Source organism: Lithobates pipiens, unplaced genomic scaffold (genome assembly GCF_037356315.1).
Source record: "Lithobates pipiens isolate NorthernLeopardFrog02 unplaced genomic scaffold, aLitPip1_a1.2 Scaffold_19, whole genome shotgun sequence".
Taxonomy (NCBI): Eukaryota; Metazoa; Chordata; class Amphibia; order Anura; family Ranidae; genus Lithobates; species Lithobates pipiens.
Window position 1 is genome coordinate 72,875,253 of NW_027507764.1, and position 20,631 is coordinate 72,895,883.

At 39.9% G+C, this 20,631-nt stretch overlaps 1 protein-coding gene across 2 annotated transcripts in view; it reads right to left on the reverse strand.

Annotated features, from left to right (window-relative positions):
• The window catches only part of CUBN (cubilin), a 359,740-nt gene that overhangs the window by 170,936 nt on the left and 168,173 nt on the right, over positions 1-20,631 (reverse strand). For both annotated transcript variants that reach the window (XM_077490895.1, XM_077490894.1), the window contains exon 30: positions 1,842-2,016. In XM_077490895.1, coding sequence (XP_077347021.1) covers positions 1,842-2,016 — 175 coding nt within the window. The remainder of the gene's footprint in view (positions 1-1,841; positions 2,017-20,631) is intronic.

The following is a 20,631-nucleotide window of genomic DNA, read 5'->3' on the forward strand; positions in this document are numbered from 1 at the left end:
TGTACAGAAGTTCATTGGAGGATGGACTTCTGTACAATCAGCCTGCTGATACATGGATCAAAATTCAGCCAGTCCCTGCTCAACCAGAGAATTTAAATCATGTATGGTTGTCTTAAGGGGGATACAACCCATATTGCAGGTAATTCCTGAAATTGTAGCTTGAGTCCCGTGCAGACTATTTGGAAAGGCAAAGAGCAAATTGTACAAGAAATTAGGTTTCTGGGAGTGGAACTGTCTCTGAGAATGGAGAAAACCATAACTGTCATAAAAGAGAGGAAGAAAAACAAATACTGCTTTTTTACTTTCCATGCCGGCCTGTCTCAATCAATGAAGTATATCTTCAAAAGTAGTAAGGACAATAGAAAGAAAGTGATTTAGATATACATTTGTTTTCTTTATCTATAAATATTTATCTATAAATATATATACTGTATATACAGTATTTATATATTATTTTTTAACAAAAAAAGCAATTAATACAGGGTGAACCCCCGATTCATAGAGTATTATGTGTTTTCTATGTGTTTGCTCTCAGACTCATTGGAGTTGATTTACTAAAACTGGAGAATGCTAAATCTGGTGGCCAATCAGCTTCTAACTTCAGCTTGTTCAATTAAGCTTTGACAAACAAAAAACTGGAAGCTGATTGGCTTCTATGCACAGCTGCACCAGATTTTGCACTCTCCAGTTTCATAAATCAACCCCATTGTGTAAACAGGTCAGCTATGAATAGACAGGTAAACATAAGAGCCAGGCACTCCGCCTCTTTAAAAACAGTATTTTTACCTCTATCTATAATAATATTAACTGTAACAATTTTCATTCCCTTTAGGGGCCTATACACACCAGCCTTAGAGTTAAACCAACCAGTTTTAACGCATGAGCTGGTGTCTATAGTAGCACGTGTAGTAGTGGTGCCTTGCGTTGTTACAAGGCAAGATGCTGTTTACATTTTTTTTTACATTTTTTTATTTATTTATTTATTTTTTACTTTTTAAATGTCACATATGACTTTTCATTTATTCCTATACTCCGCGGCTCTGCTGGGGTCCAGTGACATGAGATTGGATTCTTTAGCAGTGTCTCATCATGGCAGTTGATTCCAAATCTCCATAAAGGCCCCATTAGGTTGGTTTATTCCACAACATAAAGAGCTTGATAAAACAAGACAAAACTGGGTCTCTCTAATGAAAGTATCTGAGGGAAGAACTGTCCGGGTTGCTTCACATCAATCAATTAAATTCTCTTTACTCATCTATACTGTAAATGGAGAATCAGGCCGCGTACACACGGGCGGACTGTTCGCCCAACTTTGTCCGCTGAACAGTGTTTGGGCGGACAGTCCGCTCGTGTGTGGGCTTTCAGCGGACAGTTTCAGCGGACAGTTGGACGGACAAGGTTTTTCGGAATTTCCGAAAAACTGTCCGCTGAAACCTTGTTTCAGCGAACAGCCCGCTCGTGTGTAGGCTTGTTCGTCAAACAAAGTTGCGCGCATGCTCAGAAAGGATTTTCACGCCGAAAGCTATAATGCAGTGTATAGGACGTCGTATTTTTCGTCCCGTCGTACGTGCCGTTCACGTCATCGCGCACGGTTTCAGCAAACTGTTCGTTCGTCGTGTGTGGCCATGTCCGTCCATGCTAATTTTGAGCGGACTGTTTGCCGAAACTGTTGGATGGACAAAGTTGGGCGAACAGTCCGCGCGTGTGTACGCGGCCTTAGACTAACTGCCATTAGCAATACATACTCAGACACATTGATACAGGGGACCCATTGTCATTTCTAATGGCATACCACCATGTGTGTGTTTTCACTGATGCAATAACAATATAACTTCACATACCTCCAGGAATTTCATGCCATGTTGCATTAAAACCTTTGCCATTCCCAGAAGCGTCAGTCTTAAACCGGATAGTGGCCACATTGCCTGTGCTGGATACTTGCAGGGGGTTTCCTGGACTTCGAGGTGCACACAGTTGAGCCAGTCTTGGGGAGGACAAGTCATGGCCTCCATATATCTGAAAGTGAGTCACACCGTTAAACTGTCAGCATTTTGCTTCATTCAGCATGTATAATGACTAAACTGTATGTAACGTAAACTTTTTTGAATAGAGTAGGGAAGAGTAAAGCTGGCCATAGATGGAACTTTTTTCTGTTCTGCCAGTGTGTTGAGCAACAACAACAAAAAATAACAAATTGCTCCATCCACACATTTGAGATGGATGGAGGAATCCTCCCCGCGGAGACATGGGGGAACATTTACTAAAACTGGTGCACACAGAATCTGGTGCAGCTATGCATAATAACCAATCAGCTTCTAACTTCAACGTGTTCAATTAAGCCTTGCCAATAAAACCTAGAAGCTGATTGGTTACTATGTACAGCTGCACCAGTTTTAGTAAAACTCCCCCATTGTATCCTCATAGCAAAACACAGTACGTCACTTCTGACGTATTCTGTCATACAAGAATTCTCCTATTGTGAGTAACCTCTTCACTCTCATGCCATAAAAAAAACGGACATTCGGTTGTCTGAAAATCTAAGCGTGTGTCTGAAGCTTTAACCCCCCTGGCGGTATTCCCGAGTCTGGCTCGGGGATGAAAATTCAGTACCATTAGCGGTAACCCCCCGAGCCAGACTCAGGACCACATAGCTGGATCCAGGATGAGTTTACTTGCCTTCTCCCCTGGATCTAGCGATGTCCCCCCGCTGTGTGAGCGGCTCGTCTTTCGCTCGATCTATCACATCACCGGGCTCCGTTCCCTGCGAGCGTTGCGACACACGGGGACAGAGAATGGCACCAAATTCAAAAAGTAAAACACACACATTACATACAGTATAATGCATTGCTGTATGTAATTATTTCACATTCCTTTTGTCCCTAGTGTTCTGCCCAGTGTCCTGCATGTAGTTTTATATTATAAAAACTGTTCTTTATGCCTGGAAACTGGAGATTGTCCATAGCAACCAAAACTGTCCCTTTACAGCAAAAGTGGTTTTAGACCAGCTAGAAAACAGCGATAATAAATTAGAATCACTCGCAGAATTGAGCGATAGCGATTTGTGGGGAGATCCGTCATCAAATACTGAAAAGTAATGACAGTGACAATTCTGCAACTGAGCAAATTTCAGTGTTTTTGATTTGATTACATTATTGAATAATAATTATTATTATTATTATTAATATATTATTATTTGGTATAATTCTTTATATTTATTTATTATATTATAATTTATGATTTCATTTTTTAAACTTTATCATACCCGGGATGTCTACTAGACTCTGGTTTGGACAGATTTAAGTGAGTTATTTCTAATAATTACAGGCCTACAATCTAAAACGCCAAATTTCCATGCAAAATAATGGTACCGCTTTCAGCACCTAAAATCGGAAATAATCGTACCGCCAGGGAGATTAAGCCTCATACACACAATTGGATTTTCCAATGGGAATTATGTATGACCTTATATTTTAAAGTGATGGATTTCTAAAAATGAATCCCCCTCACTTTGGAAGATTTTCTCTCACGTCCTGTTGCATTTTCTAGGCAGAAAGCGAAAAGAAATCTCCCCAGAAGGACACAGACAGCAAAAATTAACCCTATAGGTATTCTACACCATCCATACTACATCCAAAAAAGCAAAAAAAAAAATAAAAAAACCTGTTTTTGTTATGCATACACTCAAATAAACGGTGCCAAAAGATGACGAAGGGTTCACGTTATTACAATATGTAGGAATATATACTGTACGTTGAAATAAATTACTTTGAGCTCCATTCGTTTGATAACAAGGACTGGGTTATCCTAGGCAACTTGAATCTTTCTTGCTGATAGCACTGGTTTGAAAATCAGTGTTAGATTTTTAATTGGTTGCTTTAAAGGGAAACTATCATTTTTTTTGGGGGGGGGGGGGGTAATTTTTTCATCTTTTTATTTTATTTTTTAAAATATTAAAATCATTGTTTTCAAAATAAACTTTTAATATATGTGATTTCCCACCTGACTCTTCATACCCTCTGGTAACTGCACAGACTCCACTCTTCTCTTATACACTGGACTACATTGCCTGAACTCTAATTCTGCCTTATTAAGAATTTAAATCTGCTTGTTTGTTTATTTTTGAAGTGTCACTTATTTTGTATTATGTTGCCTTGGACAAGATCAAACATTTAAGCTTAGGCTCGGGTTAACACAGGGGCGACTTGTCCAGGCGACTTAGCCGCCTGACAAGTCGCGCTCCGTTCTGTACAATGGAACCGTTCTAATAGGAGCGACTCAAGTCGCTCCGACTTAGAAAAAAGGTTCCTGTACTACTTCAGGCGACTTGCATTGACTTCTATACAGAAGTCGTTTTGCAAGTCGCCGCTGATCGTGTACAGGTCGCGGCGCTGCAAGTCGTGCCGCCCCTGTGTGAACCGAGCCTTATCCTGCTGCCCGCTCTTGCATTGCACTCTGCCCAGGCCAGTTGTAAACCCCCACCCACCCATTAGCCTGGTTTTATCAGCTCCTAATTGAATAATCGTGAATGTTCCCCCCACACCATCTCTGTATAAATGTAGTTCATTTCTTGGGACGGCTGGCGAGGGTTTGGGCTGGCCACTCCTAGCGCAAAGTGTCACTCCGGCTACAAGTGTTTGGCACTTGTACACGGGCACTTTGACTAAGGCACTGCTACAAAAAAGTAAGTACAGACATTAGTGTTCCACACCTATTTTACACGAAGTTCCCCTTCATCCTCTAACTTTCCTCAGCCTTCCTTCTATTCCGGTCACCCCACCCTTCAACATGCTCACACTAATCTTTGCTATAACGCCCTCTCTCCTCAAACCCTCATGTCTTGACACCTCCCCCCCCCCCCCTCTCCAGCCCCAAACCTGTACATATCTCCCTCTCTTCTGCCTACTCAATATTACTGCACTTATCACCTCCTACTCATTCTAAGCCTACACAGTATCACCACTTATACTACACTGCCCTCCTATAAATCCCACTCATGCCTTACCACCCTTACCCTCCTAATATGCTTAATGTCTGGGGACATTGCACCAAACACCGGCCCTCCCACACCCAATTCCCACTCCCAAAATTGGCTATCTACCTCCTGCAACAGTAGTCGTAACTCCCACCTTCTCATCCCAAATCCCCTGATTCCACAAGTCAGCCCCCCTCTTTTATGTGCCCTCTGGAATTACCTTTTCCTCTCCAAATCCCTTAATCTATTTGCTATTACCAAAACCTGGCTCCAGGAATTTGACACTACCTCTCCAGCTGCCCTGTTCCACAGTGGCCTACCCTGGACTTACTCCACCAGACCCAGTGGAAGAAAAGCAGGTGGTGTCGGACTTCTCCTCTCCCCACAATGCACCTTCCAGGTTCTTCCCACACCTCCCTCTCTTTCCCCCTGCTCTTTCGAAGTGCACTGCGTTCGTCTTTTCTCTCCAGCTTGTCTGAGGGTCACAGTCATTTATCGGACTCCTGGACCAGTGTCATGCTTTCTGGATGACTTCTCTGGATGGCTACCCTACTTTCTCTCCTCTGAAGTACCTGCCATCATCCTAGATGACTTTAACATTCCAATCAATGTTAATACTGCAACCACTTCTCAACTGCTCAACCTAACCTCCTCTTTTAACCACTTTCAGACCGGACCATTTTGCTGGCTTAAGACCAGACCACTTTTTGCGATTCGGCACTGCGTTGCTTTAACTGACAATTGCGCGGTCGTGCAACGTGGCTCCCAAACAAAATTGACGTCCTTTTTTTACCACAAATTTAGCTTTCTTTTGGTGGTATTTGATCACCCCTGCGGTTTTAATTTTTTGCTCTATAAACAAAAATAGAGCGACAATTTTGAAAAAAAAAAACGCATTATTTTTTACTTTTTGTTATAATAAATATCCCCCAAAAATATATTAAAAAAAATGTTTTCCCTCAGTTTAGGCCGATACGTATTCTTCTACAGATTTTTGGTAAAAAATCGGAATAAGCGACTATTGATTGGTTTGCGCATAAGTTATAATGTTTACAAAATAGGGGATAGTTTTATGGCATTTTTATAAATAATTTTTTTTTACTAGTAATGGTGGCGATCAGCAATTTTTATTGTGACTGCGACATTATGGCGGACACATCGGACATTTTTGACACATTTTTGGGACCATTGTTATTTATACAGCAATCACTGCTATACAAATGCAGTGATTCCTGTGTAAATGACACTGGCAGTGAAGGGGTTAACCAGGGGGGTGGCAGTGTAGGGGTTAAGTGTTCCTAGGGGCGTGTTACTAATTGTGGGGGGCTGGGCTGTGTTTTAGTGAACACTGATCTTTGCTCCAATCACATGGAGCAGAGATCAGCGTCACTTTTTGCTAGGCAGAATGGGGAGATCCTGTTTACAATGGCATCTCCTCGTTCAGCCGCCCCGTGAGACGATCGCAGGTATGCCCACGGCGATCGAAACCGCGGGATCCTCGACCAGACTAACGGGGGTCCCGACCGGTGCGCACACGATGGCAGGGTGGCATTTAAAACTGGACATACCTGTACGCCAATATGCCTGCCCGTGCCATTCTGCCGACGTACAATGGCGTGCGGCGGTCGGGAAGTGGTTAACCTAACACAATGGACACAAACCACCACTCACTCCGGCGGCAATACTCTCAACCTCATATTCTCCCATCGCTGCACTCCCTGCAACCTCTCTAACACCCCCTTTCCTCTGTTTGATCACAACCTTATCTGTTTCACACTCTCCTTGTCTCCTACCTCCCATGCTGCCAACCCACAAACCACTACTCGCAGAAACCTTCGCAACCTCAACCCTTCCCTTCTTCATTCTGCAACTGATGGCCTTTACGACAAAATTACAACAGTGTCCTGCCCAGACCTAACCACTTCCATCTACAACAACACACTGTCATCCTCCCTAGACGTACTAGCTCCTCTTTCTACATGCAGAACCAGACCCCCTCCGCCACAACCCTGGCAAACAGACAACACCAGAAGTCTCAAGAGATGCAGCCGTGCTCTTGAGCGACCATGGCGCAAATCTAAATCCCTGCAGGATTTTACCCTCTACAAATCTGCCCTTCTCAAATACAACTCCTGTCTCCACACTGCTAAACAAACCCACTACAACACTCTCATCAAAACCCTCTCATCCAAACCTTGTCAACTCTTTTCTACCCTTAATTCCTTACTTCATCCCCTACTGCTCCCACCAACCAACTTGCTTACCGCTCAACAGATTGCCAATCATTTCAAAAGCAAAATCGACACCATTTTCAAGGTAATATCCAGCATTCAACTTCCTCCCCTACCCAACATATCAGGTCCAGCATCACACTCAATACTCTCCTCCTTCTGCCCAGTTACCACCGATGAAGATGATAAACTCCTCTCCATGAAAATAAAAATAAAAATAAAAGGATAGGGCACGCTATGGGATTTGTTAAACAGAGAGTATATATAATATAATATAATGTAGGTAAGAGCAGCCTCTATTTTGTTTCCGTCCTAATGGATGGAACAGTAAGAAAGGTGAGGTAGAGAAAATAGATATGGCGCTATACCTTTTTGAACTCACTAAATATAAATGTCTTAGAAATGTACAGATTTTTCAGCTTGCTGGCTAATGATTTTAAACTCTAAAAAATCCTGAATGAACCAAGATATACTAAAATGATAGACCCAATAAATAATATAGTGCTAAGTATCAGTCAATATTAAATTGTGAATACAAAAATGAATATAAATTTTCCAGCGTGCTGGTTAATAAATTAATATAAAAAATTAATATAAAAATAAGGGTGAGAATAGGAATAGGAATAAAAAATATATATATATAGATGTGAATTACACAATAAATGAATTAGATGTCTAAAATAAATGGATGAATAATTGATGCTATGTTTACTAAACTCAATCTATAATCAACAGTGAAATTCTAAAAAATACTAAAAAATACTCAATGTGCCTGTGACTGTGGTGATGGCGTAACAAAGAGCTTTGGTATACAAATTCAATCAAATGACCATAAAGCAAAAACCAAAAAATTCAAATTTGTACAATTGTGAACACAAGTGAAAAATGAAATATGAAAAGTGCAACAAATATATACACACTGTGTTAGGTTTCAAAAAATTCCCAATTATAGATATGAAAATTGGGAAAAAATACAAGAAAAAATAGAGATTTAGTCCATAATATAAAATATAAAAAATATAAAAAAATATAAGAAATAGAGATTTAGTCCATAATATAAAAAATAAAAAATAAATAATGTGAAAAAATCTTGCAGCGACAAATCAGATGTGAAAGTCTAATAGGGTAAAAATTGAAAAATAAATAAAAATGAAAATTAGATACTGAAAAAAGATTTTCTATGTGTAGAAGAGGAATGGAGGGAGTAACTTCGCTTATCCGTTCGTGTTTATGAATTTTGCTCTCACCAGAAATACGACCCCGTCTGGGGTGGATCAGCCTCCACAGTATAAGCCACTGTGTCGCTTCTTGGGCTGTCTTTGCTGGAATGCTGGGGAGATCCCTCGTTCCTCCGTGGGGATGTTGTACCTCGTATTACATATGGTAAAAAAGAGGACTTTCCATGGTATAGTATGTTTGCAACTCAGTTTATTTGTAACAACTTAAAAGTACTCACATTTAGTACGATAAAACACGTATTGTAAAAAGCGTTTGGAACTTCCGCTCGGCTAGCACGCCGTTTGCACTGAAGGTGTACGTATCTGGCCACGCCCTACGCGTTTCGTCATTCAGGCGTCATCTGGAGCGGCCATCTTCATACACCTTTCCACTTATATAGGGTGTAGTTACCAATCGCGCATGCGCGGAAACTAGCCACCATGTTTGCTAAGGGAATCCCCATTGTTAAGCCTATTTCATGCCGGCTATGTAGGGAATGTATTATTGTACCTGCTATTAATCAGATGTAAATAGACGCAGATTGGGCACTCCTCCTGTATAAGTGGAATATATACTATGACATCCTTAATACATACCCCTAAATCGATATCAGCATAGAAATTCCAATCAATACACAGTATCTGTAAAACAGTATCTATGAGAATCTATAAAAGGGAAAAGGGAATACTGGAATACTAAAAGTGTGTATATGCTTTATCATAAAGTATAAAGATGGAAACAGTTAACTAAAAATTACAATTAAAATTAAAATTACACTGAACGACGTCTCTGATGTGCAAGTAGCTACTTAAATTCTTAAGACATTGGCTATTTGGAATTTAATTCCAATGTGTGGTATGTTACCCAAGGGGTAGGATAGGGAAAGGGGAATGAATAACATTCGGTCTCAGTTGGAATGAAGATAAAATATGTGTAAAAAGGGAAAATAGAGAAAAATGTGTAAAAAATGTAAGAAATATACCCAGATTGTGCATGTATATATATATATATATATATATATATATATATAAATTCACATATATACATAAAGTTGAGTTATATAAAAAATATATACCTAAAATGGAGGACATAAACATGTATAAAAATGTATAAAAATACATAAAAAAGTATATGAAAAGAAGGCACTAAAATGGTAGAATGGGATAGGATTATTAGTATTTATCTTTTATTATTTTTTGATTTTTTTATTATTATCACGTTGGGTAGGAGAAATAGAATTAAAGTGTTGGGACATTAGGATATTAGAATATAAGTTTCTAGGTGCAATCTTATTGTTTATTCCCCTGCTATATATTGGTGTTCCAGGCTTTGTTGATTGTATTACATTCGACCCTGAGAAAATGTATTAAAAAATGGTTAAAAAATAAATAATTTAAAATTTAAAATTGGTTAAAAAGCAGTTAAGATCCAGATCTATATTCATTCCGGCAGGTTGCATAGTCTCCATGTTGAAAATCCATCTGGTTTCATTTTGAGAAATTTTCTTGGTCATATCTTCTCCCCTCCAATGTCCTTTGATTTTGTCAATTGCATAAAAAATCATTTGTTTAGGATCTTGGTTATGAAAGTCTCTGAAATGACGTGAGACACTATGTTTATCGTATCCTTTCTTAATGTTCTTAATATGTTTTTTAATTCTTACGTGTAATTCTCTTGTGGTTCTACCCACGTATTGTTTATGACAAGGACATTCTATAATGTACGTAACATGCGTACTCTTGCATGAAATAAGTTCCTTGATGTTGAATTCTCTCCCATTGGTAGTTGAGGTAAATTTAGTTATTTTTCTACTGGTCTTTTTACTTTTACGGCAGGGAAGGCAATGGCCACATTTGAAAAAACCTTTGAGGTGTTCGGCAATTTTAGTTTGTCGTGGGGGATCAATTGTGTTTTTCACCAATCTATTTCTTAAGTTGGGAGCTTTCTTGTATATGAAAGAGGGATTGTTGGGCAGGATTTGTTTTAATACATCATCTGTTTTCAGAATAGGCCACCGTTTTTTGATAATCATTTCTATTTCTTTGTGTTGCCTATTAAAACCTGTCAGGAAGGCGGTTTCCATATTTCTGGTATTCTTAGTGTTTATTTTACTATCCAACAGTTGCTTCCTATCCATTTTTATTACATTTTCTTTAAGAGCCCTCAGCTGGGCTTCTTTGTATCCTTTGTTTATGAACCTATTGATGATGACTTCGGCCTGTTTATCAAAGTCTTCTTTTTTTGTACAATTCCTATACAATCTTACAAATTGTCCTCTGGGTATATTGCCAATCCACCTTGGATGGTGGCAGCTTGAGGTAGGGATGTATCCATTCCTGTCCGTGGTTTTAAAAAAGGTTCTGGTGCCCAAGGATCCCTCCATTTTGAAAATCTGTAGATCCAGATAGTCTATACTCTGATTGTCCCAACTTCCTGTGAACGCGATGTCGTAAATATTCTGGTTTATCTCATCTAAAAATTGCTGTAATTCCAGGTGAGTGCCACCCCAGATAATTAAAATGTCATCTATGTACCTTTTGTACATCTTGATATTTTTTCTAGTGACTCCATATATTTGTTCTTCCTCCCAATGATCCAGGAAGAGGTTAGCTACACTGGGTGCGTATTTGGCCCCCATGGCTACTCCTTTGGTCTTAACATAATGCTTGCCTTTATACCAGAAATGATTGTGGGACATAGCCAGTTCTAATCCCTCAAGTATATACTCAATTTGTTCTTGTTTCAATTTAGATCTGTTGTGAAGGGCCCATTTTACTCCATTTAATCCATCTTTCTGCTTGATGTTTGTATAAAGAGAGTTTACGTCGATTGTTACTAATATATCATTATCTTCTATGTTGATATCCTGGAGTTCCTTTAAAAGCTGCCTACTGTCCTTCAAATATGACTTGCCTTCCATTACCAGTGGTTGTAGAAATCCATCTACATAAGCACCCAATCTTGAAAATAAAGAGTCTATACCGCTCACTATGGGTCTTCCTGGGGGCTGTGTTTGATTTTTATGGATTTTTGGTGCATAATATATCACTGGAATTTTCGGTGCCCTGGGTATTAAATATTTCGCTTCCTTCTTATGGAGTATCCCTTTATTTAGACCCTTGTTGACGTAATCTGTTAGTTTTTTGTTATTTTCTTCTTTTGGGTTTTTCTTCAATTGTTTGTAAGTGTCTGGGATACTAAGGAGCTTAGTCATTTCTTCCTCATATGCGATTTTGTCCAATATTACCAATCCTCCTCCCTTGTTTGCTGGTCTGATGACTATGTCTTTTTTCTTTTCTAGTTGTTTAATGGTCTTCCAAATCCCCTTTCTCTTTGAAGGTTTAATTATTAGTTCTCTGATATCCTTTTCTACCATTTTTTTAAAAACTTTGATGCCTTCATTCTGTTGTTGGATAGGGTTAAAAACCGAATTGTTTCTTAGTTGGGAATGTTTATATTGTGTTTCTTCCTTATCGGTACTTTTAAAATTCTTATTCGCATAAAATTTCTTAATATTTAATTTTCTTATGAACTTTTGTAGGTCTATGAAGGTCTCGAACTTATCCAGGTTCTTATCTGGGGCAAATTTTAGGCCTAAATCTAATATTTTTAATTCGTCCTCATTGAAGGTGGCCTGGCTAAGATTATAGATGCCTTTTCCCTAGTGTTCTCTCCTTCTTTTTCTTGTGACCTCCTCTCTTTCCTCTCTTTCGTTTTCTTCCACCCATCTCGGTGCGTCTATTTACATCTGATTAATAGCAGGTACAATAATACATTCCCTACATAGCCGGCATGAAATAGGCTTAACAATGGGGATTCCCTTAGCAAACATGGCGGCTAGTTTCCGCGCATGCGCGATTGGTAACTACACCCTATATAAGTGGAAAGGTGTATGAAGATGGCCGCTCCAGATGACGTCTGAATGACGAAACGCGTAGGGCATGGCCAGATACGTACACCTTCAGTGCAAACGGCGTGCTAGCCGAGCGGAAGTTTCGAACGCTTTTTACAATACGTGTTTTATCGTACTAAATGTGAGTACTTTTAAGTTGTTACAAATAAACTGAGTTGCAAACATACTATACCATGGAAAGTCCTCTTTTTTACCATATGTAATACGAGGTACAACATCCCCACGGAGGAACGAGGGATCTCCCCAGCATTCCAGCAAAGACAGCCCAAGAAGCGACACAGTGGCTTATACTGTGGAGGCTGATCCACCCCGGACGGGGTCGTATTTCTGGTGAGAGCAAAATTCATAAACACGAACGGATAAGCGAAGTTACTCCCTCCATTCCTCTTCTACACATAGAAAATCTTTTTTCACTATCTAATTTTCATTTTTATTTATTTTTCAATTTTTACCCTATTAGACTTTCACATCTGATTTGTCGCTGCAAGATTTTTTCACATTATTTATTTTTTATTTTTTATATTATGGACTAAATCTCTATTTCTTATATTTTTTTATATTTTTTATATTTTATATTATGGACTAAATCTCTATTTTTTTCTTGTATTTTTTCCCAATTTTCATATCTATAATTGGGAATTTTTTGAAACCTAACACAGTGTGTATATATTTGTTGCACTTTTCATATTTCATTTTTCACTTGTGTTCACAATTGTACAAATTTGAATTTTTTGGTTTTTGCTTTATGGTCATTTGATTGAATTTGTATACCAAAGCTCTTGGTTACGCCATCACCACAGTCACAGGCACATTGAGTATTTTTTAGTATTTTTTAGAATTTCACTGTTGATTATAGATTGAGTTTAGTAAACATAGCATCAATTATTCATCCATTTATTTTAGACATCTAATTCATTTATTGTGTAATTCACATCTATATATATTTTTTTTATTCCTATTTCTATTCTCACCCTTATTTTTATATTAATTTTTTATATTAATTTATTAACCAGCACGCTGGAAAATTTATATTCATTTTTGTATTCACAATTTAATATTGACTGATACTTAGCACTATATTATTTATTGGGTCTATCATTTTAGTATATCTTGGTTCATTCAGGATTTTTTAGAGTTTAAAATCATTAGCCAGCAAGCTGAGAAAACTGTACATTTCTATGACATTTATATTTAGAAACTCCTCTCCATGGCCCACCTCACCGCCTGTCCCCTCACACATACTGCGACCACCTTCCCACTCTATCCTAAACTCCCTAACCCACATGTTCAACCTCTCCCTCTCCTCCGACACCTTCCCTTCCCTGCTCAAACATGCACTGGTTACCCCTATATGTAAAAACCCTCACTAGACCCCACCTGTTTCAATAACTTTACACCCATCTCCCTGCTTCCATTTGCCTCCAAGCTCATCAAACGCCTTGTCCATGACCGAATGAGTCGCTACCTCACGGACAACAACCTTCTCGACCCCCTACAGTCCGGCTGTTTCCGTTCACAACATTCTACTGAAACTGCGCTACTAAAACTCACCAATAACCTACTAACTGCTAAAACAAATGGCCATTACTCCATACTCATACTCTTATGCCCTGTACACACGACCGGTTTTCCCGTCGGAATAAACTCAAAAGGTTTTTTAGACGGAGTTCTGACGGAATTCCACTGAAACTGTCTTGCGTACACACAATCACACCAAAGTCCGACCGTCAAGAACGTGGTGACGTACAACATGTACGACGGGACAAGAAAAAGGAAGTTCAATAGCCAGTAGCCAATAGCTTACTTCTCGTACTTGCTTCAGAGCATGCGCCATTTTTGGTATGTCGGAACAGCATACAGACAAGTAGTTTTCCCAATAGGAATTGATTCAGTCGGAAAAATTTAGAACATGTTCTATTTCTAGGTCCGTCAGAAACACACGATTGGAATATACGATGAAAAGCTCCCATCGGACTTTTTCTGTGAGACGTTTCGCTCGTGTGTACACAGCATTAGACCTCTCTGCTACCTTCGACACAGTTGACCACCTGCTCCTCCTCAGCAAACTACACTCCCTTGGCCTCTGTGATTCTGCTTTATCCTGGTTCTCCTCCTACCTGTCCTTGGGCCCCTCCTATTCTCACTCTATACCTCTTCCCTGGCCAGTTGATAACCTCCCATGGCTTCCAATACCACCTCTATGCCGATGACACCTCACTTTGTCAAACTCAGTCTTTCTAAAACTGAGTTTGTAATGTTTCCTCCTTCCCGATCCCCCCCATGACTTTACCATTAAGATCAACAGCACAACCATTGGTCCCTCCACACATGCCAGGGTGCTGGGTGTCATACTTGACTCTGACCTCTCCTTCAGCCCCCACATCCTAATCACTGGCTAAATCCTGCCGACTTAACCGCCGCAACATCCCCAGAATTCGACCCTTCCTAACTAATGACATCACAAAGTAACTTATTCACTCCTTGATTATTTCCCGCCTTGACTACTGCAACTCTCTACCCTTACGCAGGCTATCCCCCTTCAGTCTATTATGAATGCTGCTGCTAGACTAATACACCTCACTAATCTACCTGTGACTGCTGCCCCTCTCTGCTAATCCCTTCACTGGCTTCCCCTACCCCACCGTATAAAATTCAAAATGCTAACCACAACATACAAGGCCATCCACAACATCACCCCCAGCTATGACACCAACCTCATCTGCAGATATCGCCCAAATTGTCCCCTCCGCTCCTCCCAGGACCTCCTGCTCTCTAGCTCCCTTGTTACCTCCTCTCGTACTCATCTTCGGGACTTCTCCAGAGCCTCTCCTGTCCTCTGGAATTCCCTGCCCCAGTATATCCGATCAGCCCCTAACCTGTCCACCTTTAGGAGATCTCTGAAAACTCACTTATTCAGGGAAGCCTATCCCACACCCACCTAACAACCCCATCAAATCATTCCCCACATCTATTACCTTTTGTACCACCACCTCCTCCCTTTAGAATGTAAGCTCTAAGAGCAGGGCCCTCCTGTCCCTTCTGCATTGTACTGTAATTGTGCTGCCCCCCCCCCCCCTTCTACATTGTAAAGCACCGTGTAAACTGTTGGCGCTATATAAATCGTAAATAATAAAAATAATAATGAATATATATGAAAGGATTACTTGAGCACTATGGTTATGCAAAAAAATAAAAGTTATATAGTTGCCCAACTTTAATTGTGTAGCTGTAGAAATGATAAAATGATTAGGTAAGTGTAAACTGGAAACTGGAAATTGGAAAACTAAAATTGTGTTTTAAGTTGAGCACCTGAAAACACAATGATGACTATTTTGTTTTATGATGTGACTCATATTCCCTTTGCATAACAGGATGTCCAGCTTTACTATCATGGGATTTACCAACTTTAAAAAATAAATAAAAATCTTTAAATTAGCACTAAATGTCTTTTTTTTATTGTATGATTGTGTAGGATTATGTGATAAACATTGTTTTTTTTTTTTTTCAATGTTTTTCTTCAAAACAGGGAAACCATGTAGGACTATACATCATCTATTTGTAGAATAACTCCTTTTTTCCACTATAAAAGATATCTTTTCTGGTGGCTGACACTCTGGGGTTGATTTACTAAAGGCAAATAGACTGTGCACTTTGCAAAGTGCAGTTGCTCCAGAGTAAATAAACAGAAGCTCTGCTGACTTCCATCATCCAATCATGTGCAAGCAAAATATTTTCCTTGAACGTGACTGGGTGCTCTATGCAAAGTGAAGCCTCATTTACTAAGCTTGGGATCAACTGCTGATTGCAACTGCACTTTGCAATGTGCACAGTCTATTTGCCTTTAGTTTATCAACCCATCTGTCTGTTTCCCTTTTGTTGCTTTTTCACAATTTTTCCAATCTTATTTTTTTTAAATCCTTATATTATACAAAAAAACTCAAATTAATTCACAATGGAAAATGTTAATACAGTGCCTTGCGAAAGTATTCGGCCCCCTTGAACTTTTCAACCTTTTGCCACATTTCAGGCTTCAAACATAAAGATATAAAATTTTAATTTTTTGTGAAGAATCACCAACAAGTGGGACACAATTGTGAAGTGGAACAAAATCTATTGGATATTTTAAACTTTTTTAGCAAATTAAAAACTGAAAAGTGGTGCTTGCAAAATTATTTGGCCCCTTTACTTTCAGTGCAGCAAACTCACTCCAGAAGTTCAGCGAGGATCTCTGAATGATCCAATGTTGTCCTAAATGACTGATGGTGATAAATAGAATCCACCTGTGTGTAATCAAGTCTCTGTATAAATGCACCTGCTCTGTGATAGTCTCAGGGTTCTGTTGAAAGTGCAGAGAGCATCATGAAGACCAAGGAACACACCAGGCAGGTCCGTAATACGGTTGTGGAGATGTTTAAAGCCGGATTTGGATACAAAAAGATTTCCCAAGCTTTAAACATCCCAAGGAGCACTGTGCAAGCGATCATTTTGAAATGGAAGGAGTATCAGACCACTGCAAATCTACCAAGACCTGGCCGTCCCTCTAAACTTTCAGCTCAGACAAGGAGAAGACTGATCAGAGATGCAGCCAAGAGGCCCATGATCACTCTGGATGAACTGCCGAGAACTACAGCTGAGGTGGGAGAGTCTGTCCATAGGACAACAATCAGCCGTACACTGCACAAATCTGGCCTTTATGGAAGGGTGGCAAGAAGAAAGCCATTTCTCAAAGATATCCATAAAAAGTCTCGTCTAAAGTTTGCCACAAGCCACCCGGGAGACACACCAAACATGTGGAAGAAGGTGCTCTGGTCACATGAAACCAAAATCGAACTTTTTGCCCACAATGCAAAACGATATGTTTGGCGTTAAAGCAACACAGCTCATCACCCTCAACACACCATCCCTACTGTCAAACATGGTGGTGGCAGCATCATGGTTTGGGCCTGCTTTTCTTCAGCAGGGACAGGGAAGATGGTTAAAATTGAGGGGAAGATGGATGCAGCCAAATACAGGACCATTCTGGATGAAAACCTGTTGGAGTCTGCAAAAGACCTGAAACTGGGACAGAGATTTATCTTCCAACAAAACAATGACCCCAAACATACAGCAAAATCTACAAAGGAATGGTTCACAAATAAACGTATCCAGGTGTTAGAATGACCAAGTCAAAGTCCAGACCTGAATCCAATCGAGAATCTGTGGAAAGAGCTGAAAACTGCTGTTCACAAACGCTCTCCATCCAACCTCACTGAGCTCGAGCTGTTTTGCAAGGAAGAATGGGCAAGAATTTCAGTCTCTCGATGTGCAAAACTGATAGAGACATACCCCAAGCGACTTGCAGCTGTAATCGCAGCAAAAGGTGGCTCTACAAAGTATTAACGCAAGGGGGCTGAATAATTTTGCACGCCCCACTTTTCATTTTTTTATTAGTTAAAAAAGTTTCAAAAATCCAATAGATTTCGTTCCACTTCACAATTGTGTCCCACTTGTTGGTGATTCTTCAGAAAAAATTAAAATTTTATATCTTTATGTTTGAAGCCTGAAATGTGGCAAAAGGTTGAAAAGTTCAAGGGGGCCGAATACTTTCGCAAGGCACTGTACATGCTGTCTTTGCTACCATTATGATTATCTTCCTTTTCGGCCCTTCAGAGCCACTTTAACTACTCTAACAATAGCCTGTGATCAGATCATACTCAGACACAGCTATCTTCTGGTCATGATCAGACATCTGGCCTTCTTTCTCTTATGTCAATGTATGATCATCTCTGTGCCCTCACTTTTTCAATTTGCACATCTTTAATCAGTTTACATTCTGACATTCACTTTCTTTCTTCTGACCATATTCATACAAATCTGCCATCTCTTACTCTCCCGTCCCAATACTTAATCGGCGTATTTCCTGTCTCTTCTCTCTTTCCTTCCCATTTAGCTACTACTGTGCCTTCTCTGCATCTCAAGCTTTTATGTTGTCACATTGCTTTGTTGTCCATTGATGGCAGCAATCAGGGCCCACTGTGCCTCCTGTATGTCTTTATGGTTCAGAGCCAACTACCAATCTGCCTCGTCTTTCCTCCCGCATGGTCCAGAATTAGCTCCTTCTCTGCTTCATCTGCTTCTCTGTCTCCTATAACTTACAGTTTCATGATCATTTTACAGCTCCCTTTCTTATTGCTTCCAGTCTATGACCAGTTCTCTTTCTGTTTCCTACAGTTCCCAGCTCCATGATCAGCTCCCTCTTTGCCCTTGTACACACGGTCGGACATTCCAACAACAAAATCCGTCGGATTTTGTCCGACGGATTTTGTCCGAAACTGGTGTTGCATACACACGGTCGGACAAAGTTGTCGGAAAATCCGATCGTTCAGAACGTGGTGATGTTATTTTGTTACGACGGGACTACGTTCAGGCTAGTAGCCAATAGCTTTGGTCTAGGAATTTGATCTGAGCATGCGTGGCACTTTGTCCGATCGGAATTCTCTACAAACGATATGATAAAGTCCCATTGGACCATGTTGTCGGAAAATTTTATATCCAGCTCTAAAACGCTGTCGGTCAAATATTCCAGTCCGATGGAGCCCACACACTTTCGGATTATCCAACAACACGGTCCGATCTGACATTTTCCGTCGCAATGTCCGACCGTGTGTACAAGGGCTAAGTCTCCTACAGCCTCCAACTCCCTGATTGTCTACTTTCCTGCCTCCTATAGCTTTCAGTTCAGTGATCAGCTCCCTCTCTGCCTTTTTACAGCTCTTACTTCCATGATCTATTCCCTCACTGCCTCCTTAAACCCTCAGTTCCATAATCAGCTCAATCGCTGCCTCCTACACCCTTTAGCAACTTGATATCCCCTAGGTCACCTGTCCCACCACCCATCTATAGGCCTCTACTTCATTACAAGAAGGGCAGAGTGTAGCAGGGGGACCCCGGCATCTGACACTCCCAGAAGTGTCAGAAGCTTAAGATTCATCAGCAAAATGAAGGCAGCGAAGCTTGATGGTCCAGGTGATGGTGCAGCAAAGCATTTATTTTTTTCTTTGCAGGAGTGATTGTTTTTGCTTTTTTGCAAAATAGCAACAAAGCATTAACAATGTGGTTAGATTCTACTCTCCAACCGTTCGTCCTCCCTTTCAGCCCAATTTTCCCTGGAAAAAAAAAAAGCATTTATCCCTCCACCACCCTCCTATATCCTGCTGGTCAACACCTTTGTTACCAGTTTATCTGCGTTGGGCCTTTGTTCACAGATGTAGAACTGAGTGTGGAATTACCGTAACCATGTAGTCTCAAAAGTGGGAGGAGGTTTCATCATCACAGTTTAAGTTTAGAAAGTTCCTTGGTTATTAAATTCAAAGGTGGTCAGATTTTCTGGAATATGTGGATAGTTCCGACTTAGGTCAGCCTACACCTAGTTCATTTAATGTTGATAATGTTGATGCAGCCTATTTTAGTAAGGTTCCCATAATCATATTAGTAACATTTGATACTTCTTTCCAAAAGTCTATAATCTTTCCATATCACCAAAACATATGTATAAATACAATTTATTTTTCTTTTTTTACATTGTAGACATATTCCTATATTAGCAATTTTCTACAATCTGTGGTTATATACGTCTTCTGTAGAAACCTCAACAGTACCATTTTATCCCTGGACAATATTCCAGACATGCTTAGTGTCTCCAGTTCATCCTACCAATTTGCATCCTCCCATTACCAGGTCTGGTAAGAGGGTACCCTTGAAAATAAATAATAACGGTTCATATAAATTAATGTCTGATTGGCCAGCAATACCAACTGGTATGTTAAAAATCAATCAGAGGCCAAAAACCATTCAGCCCAAATGGACCCGTTCACAAACAGGCCTCATTTACTAGCAGATTCTAATATTGGAAGGTGTCAATTGTGTGAATGATGTGTTTCAGATCGCGGGCTCTCTGTTTTCAGCAAGGCCGAGGCTCAAATCTGTTTTTAGCATTTTCTTCTGCCTTGTTAGCTCCATTTAGTGTGGGATTCAGTCAGCATTCCAATGTCCTGAGCAATGGAAGGGCTGATTTGTGTGGCATGATGCAGAATTATGTGAGCTCAATACAGGCTCTGCAAGTTTCTGTTGTGGGATAATAATGGCAGGATGAGGGCTTGATCCCTGCCACTGTTTACTGGGTCTTGTGTATGCAGTGTTACATGGCTAAAGCAGCAAAGAAGAAGGATCCTGCCTCCCTGCAAAATAGCAACTTTTCATCTTCTGAATAAATGACAATATAAAAATACTAGCCTAAAAAATAACGTATAGCCTCATGT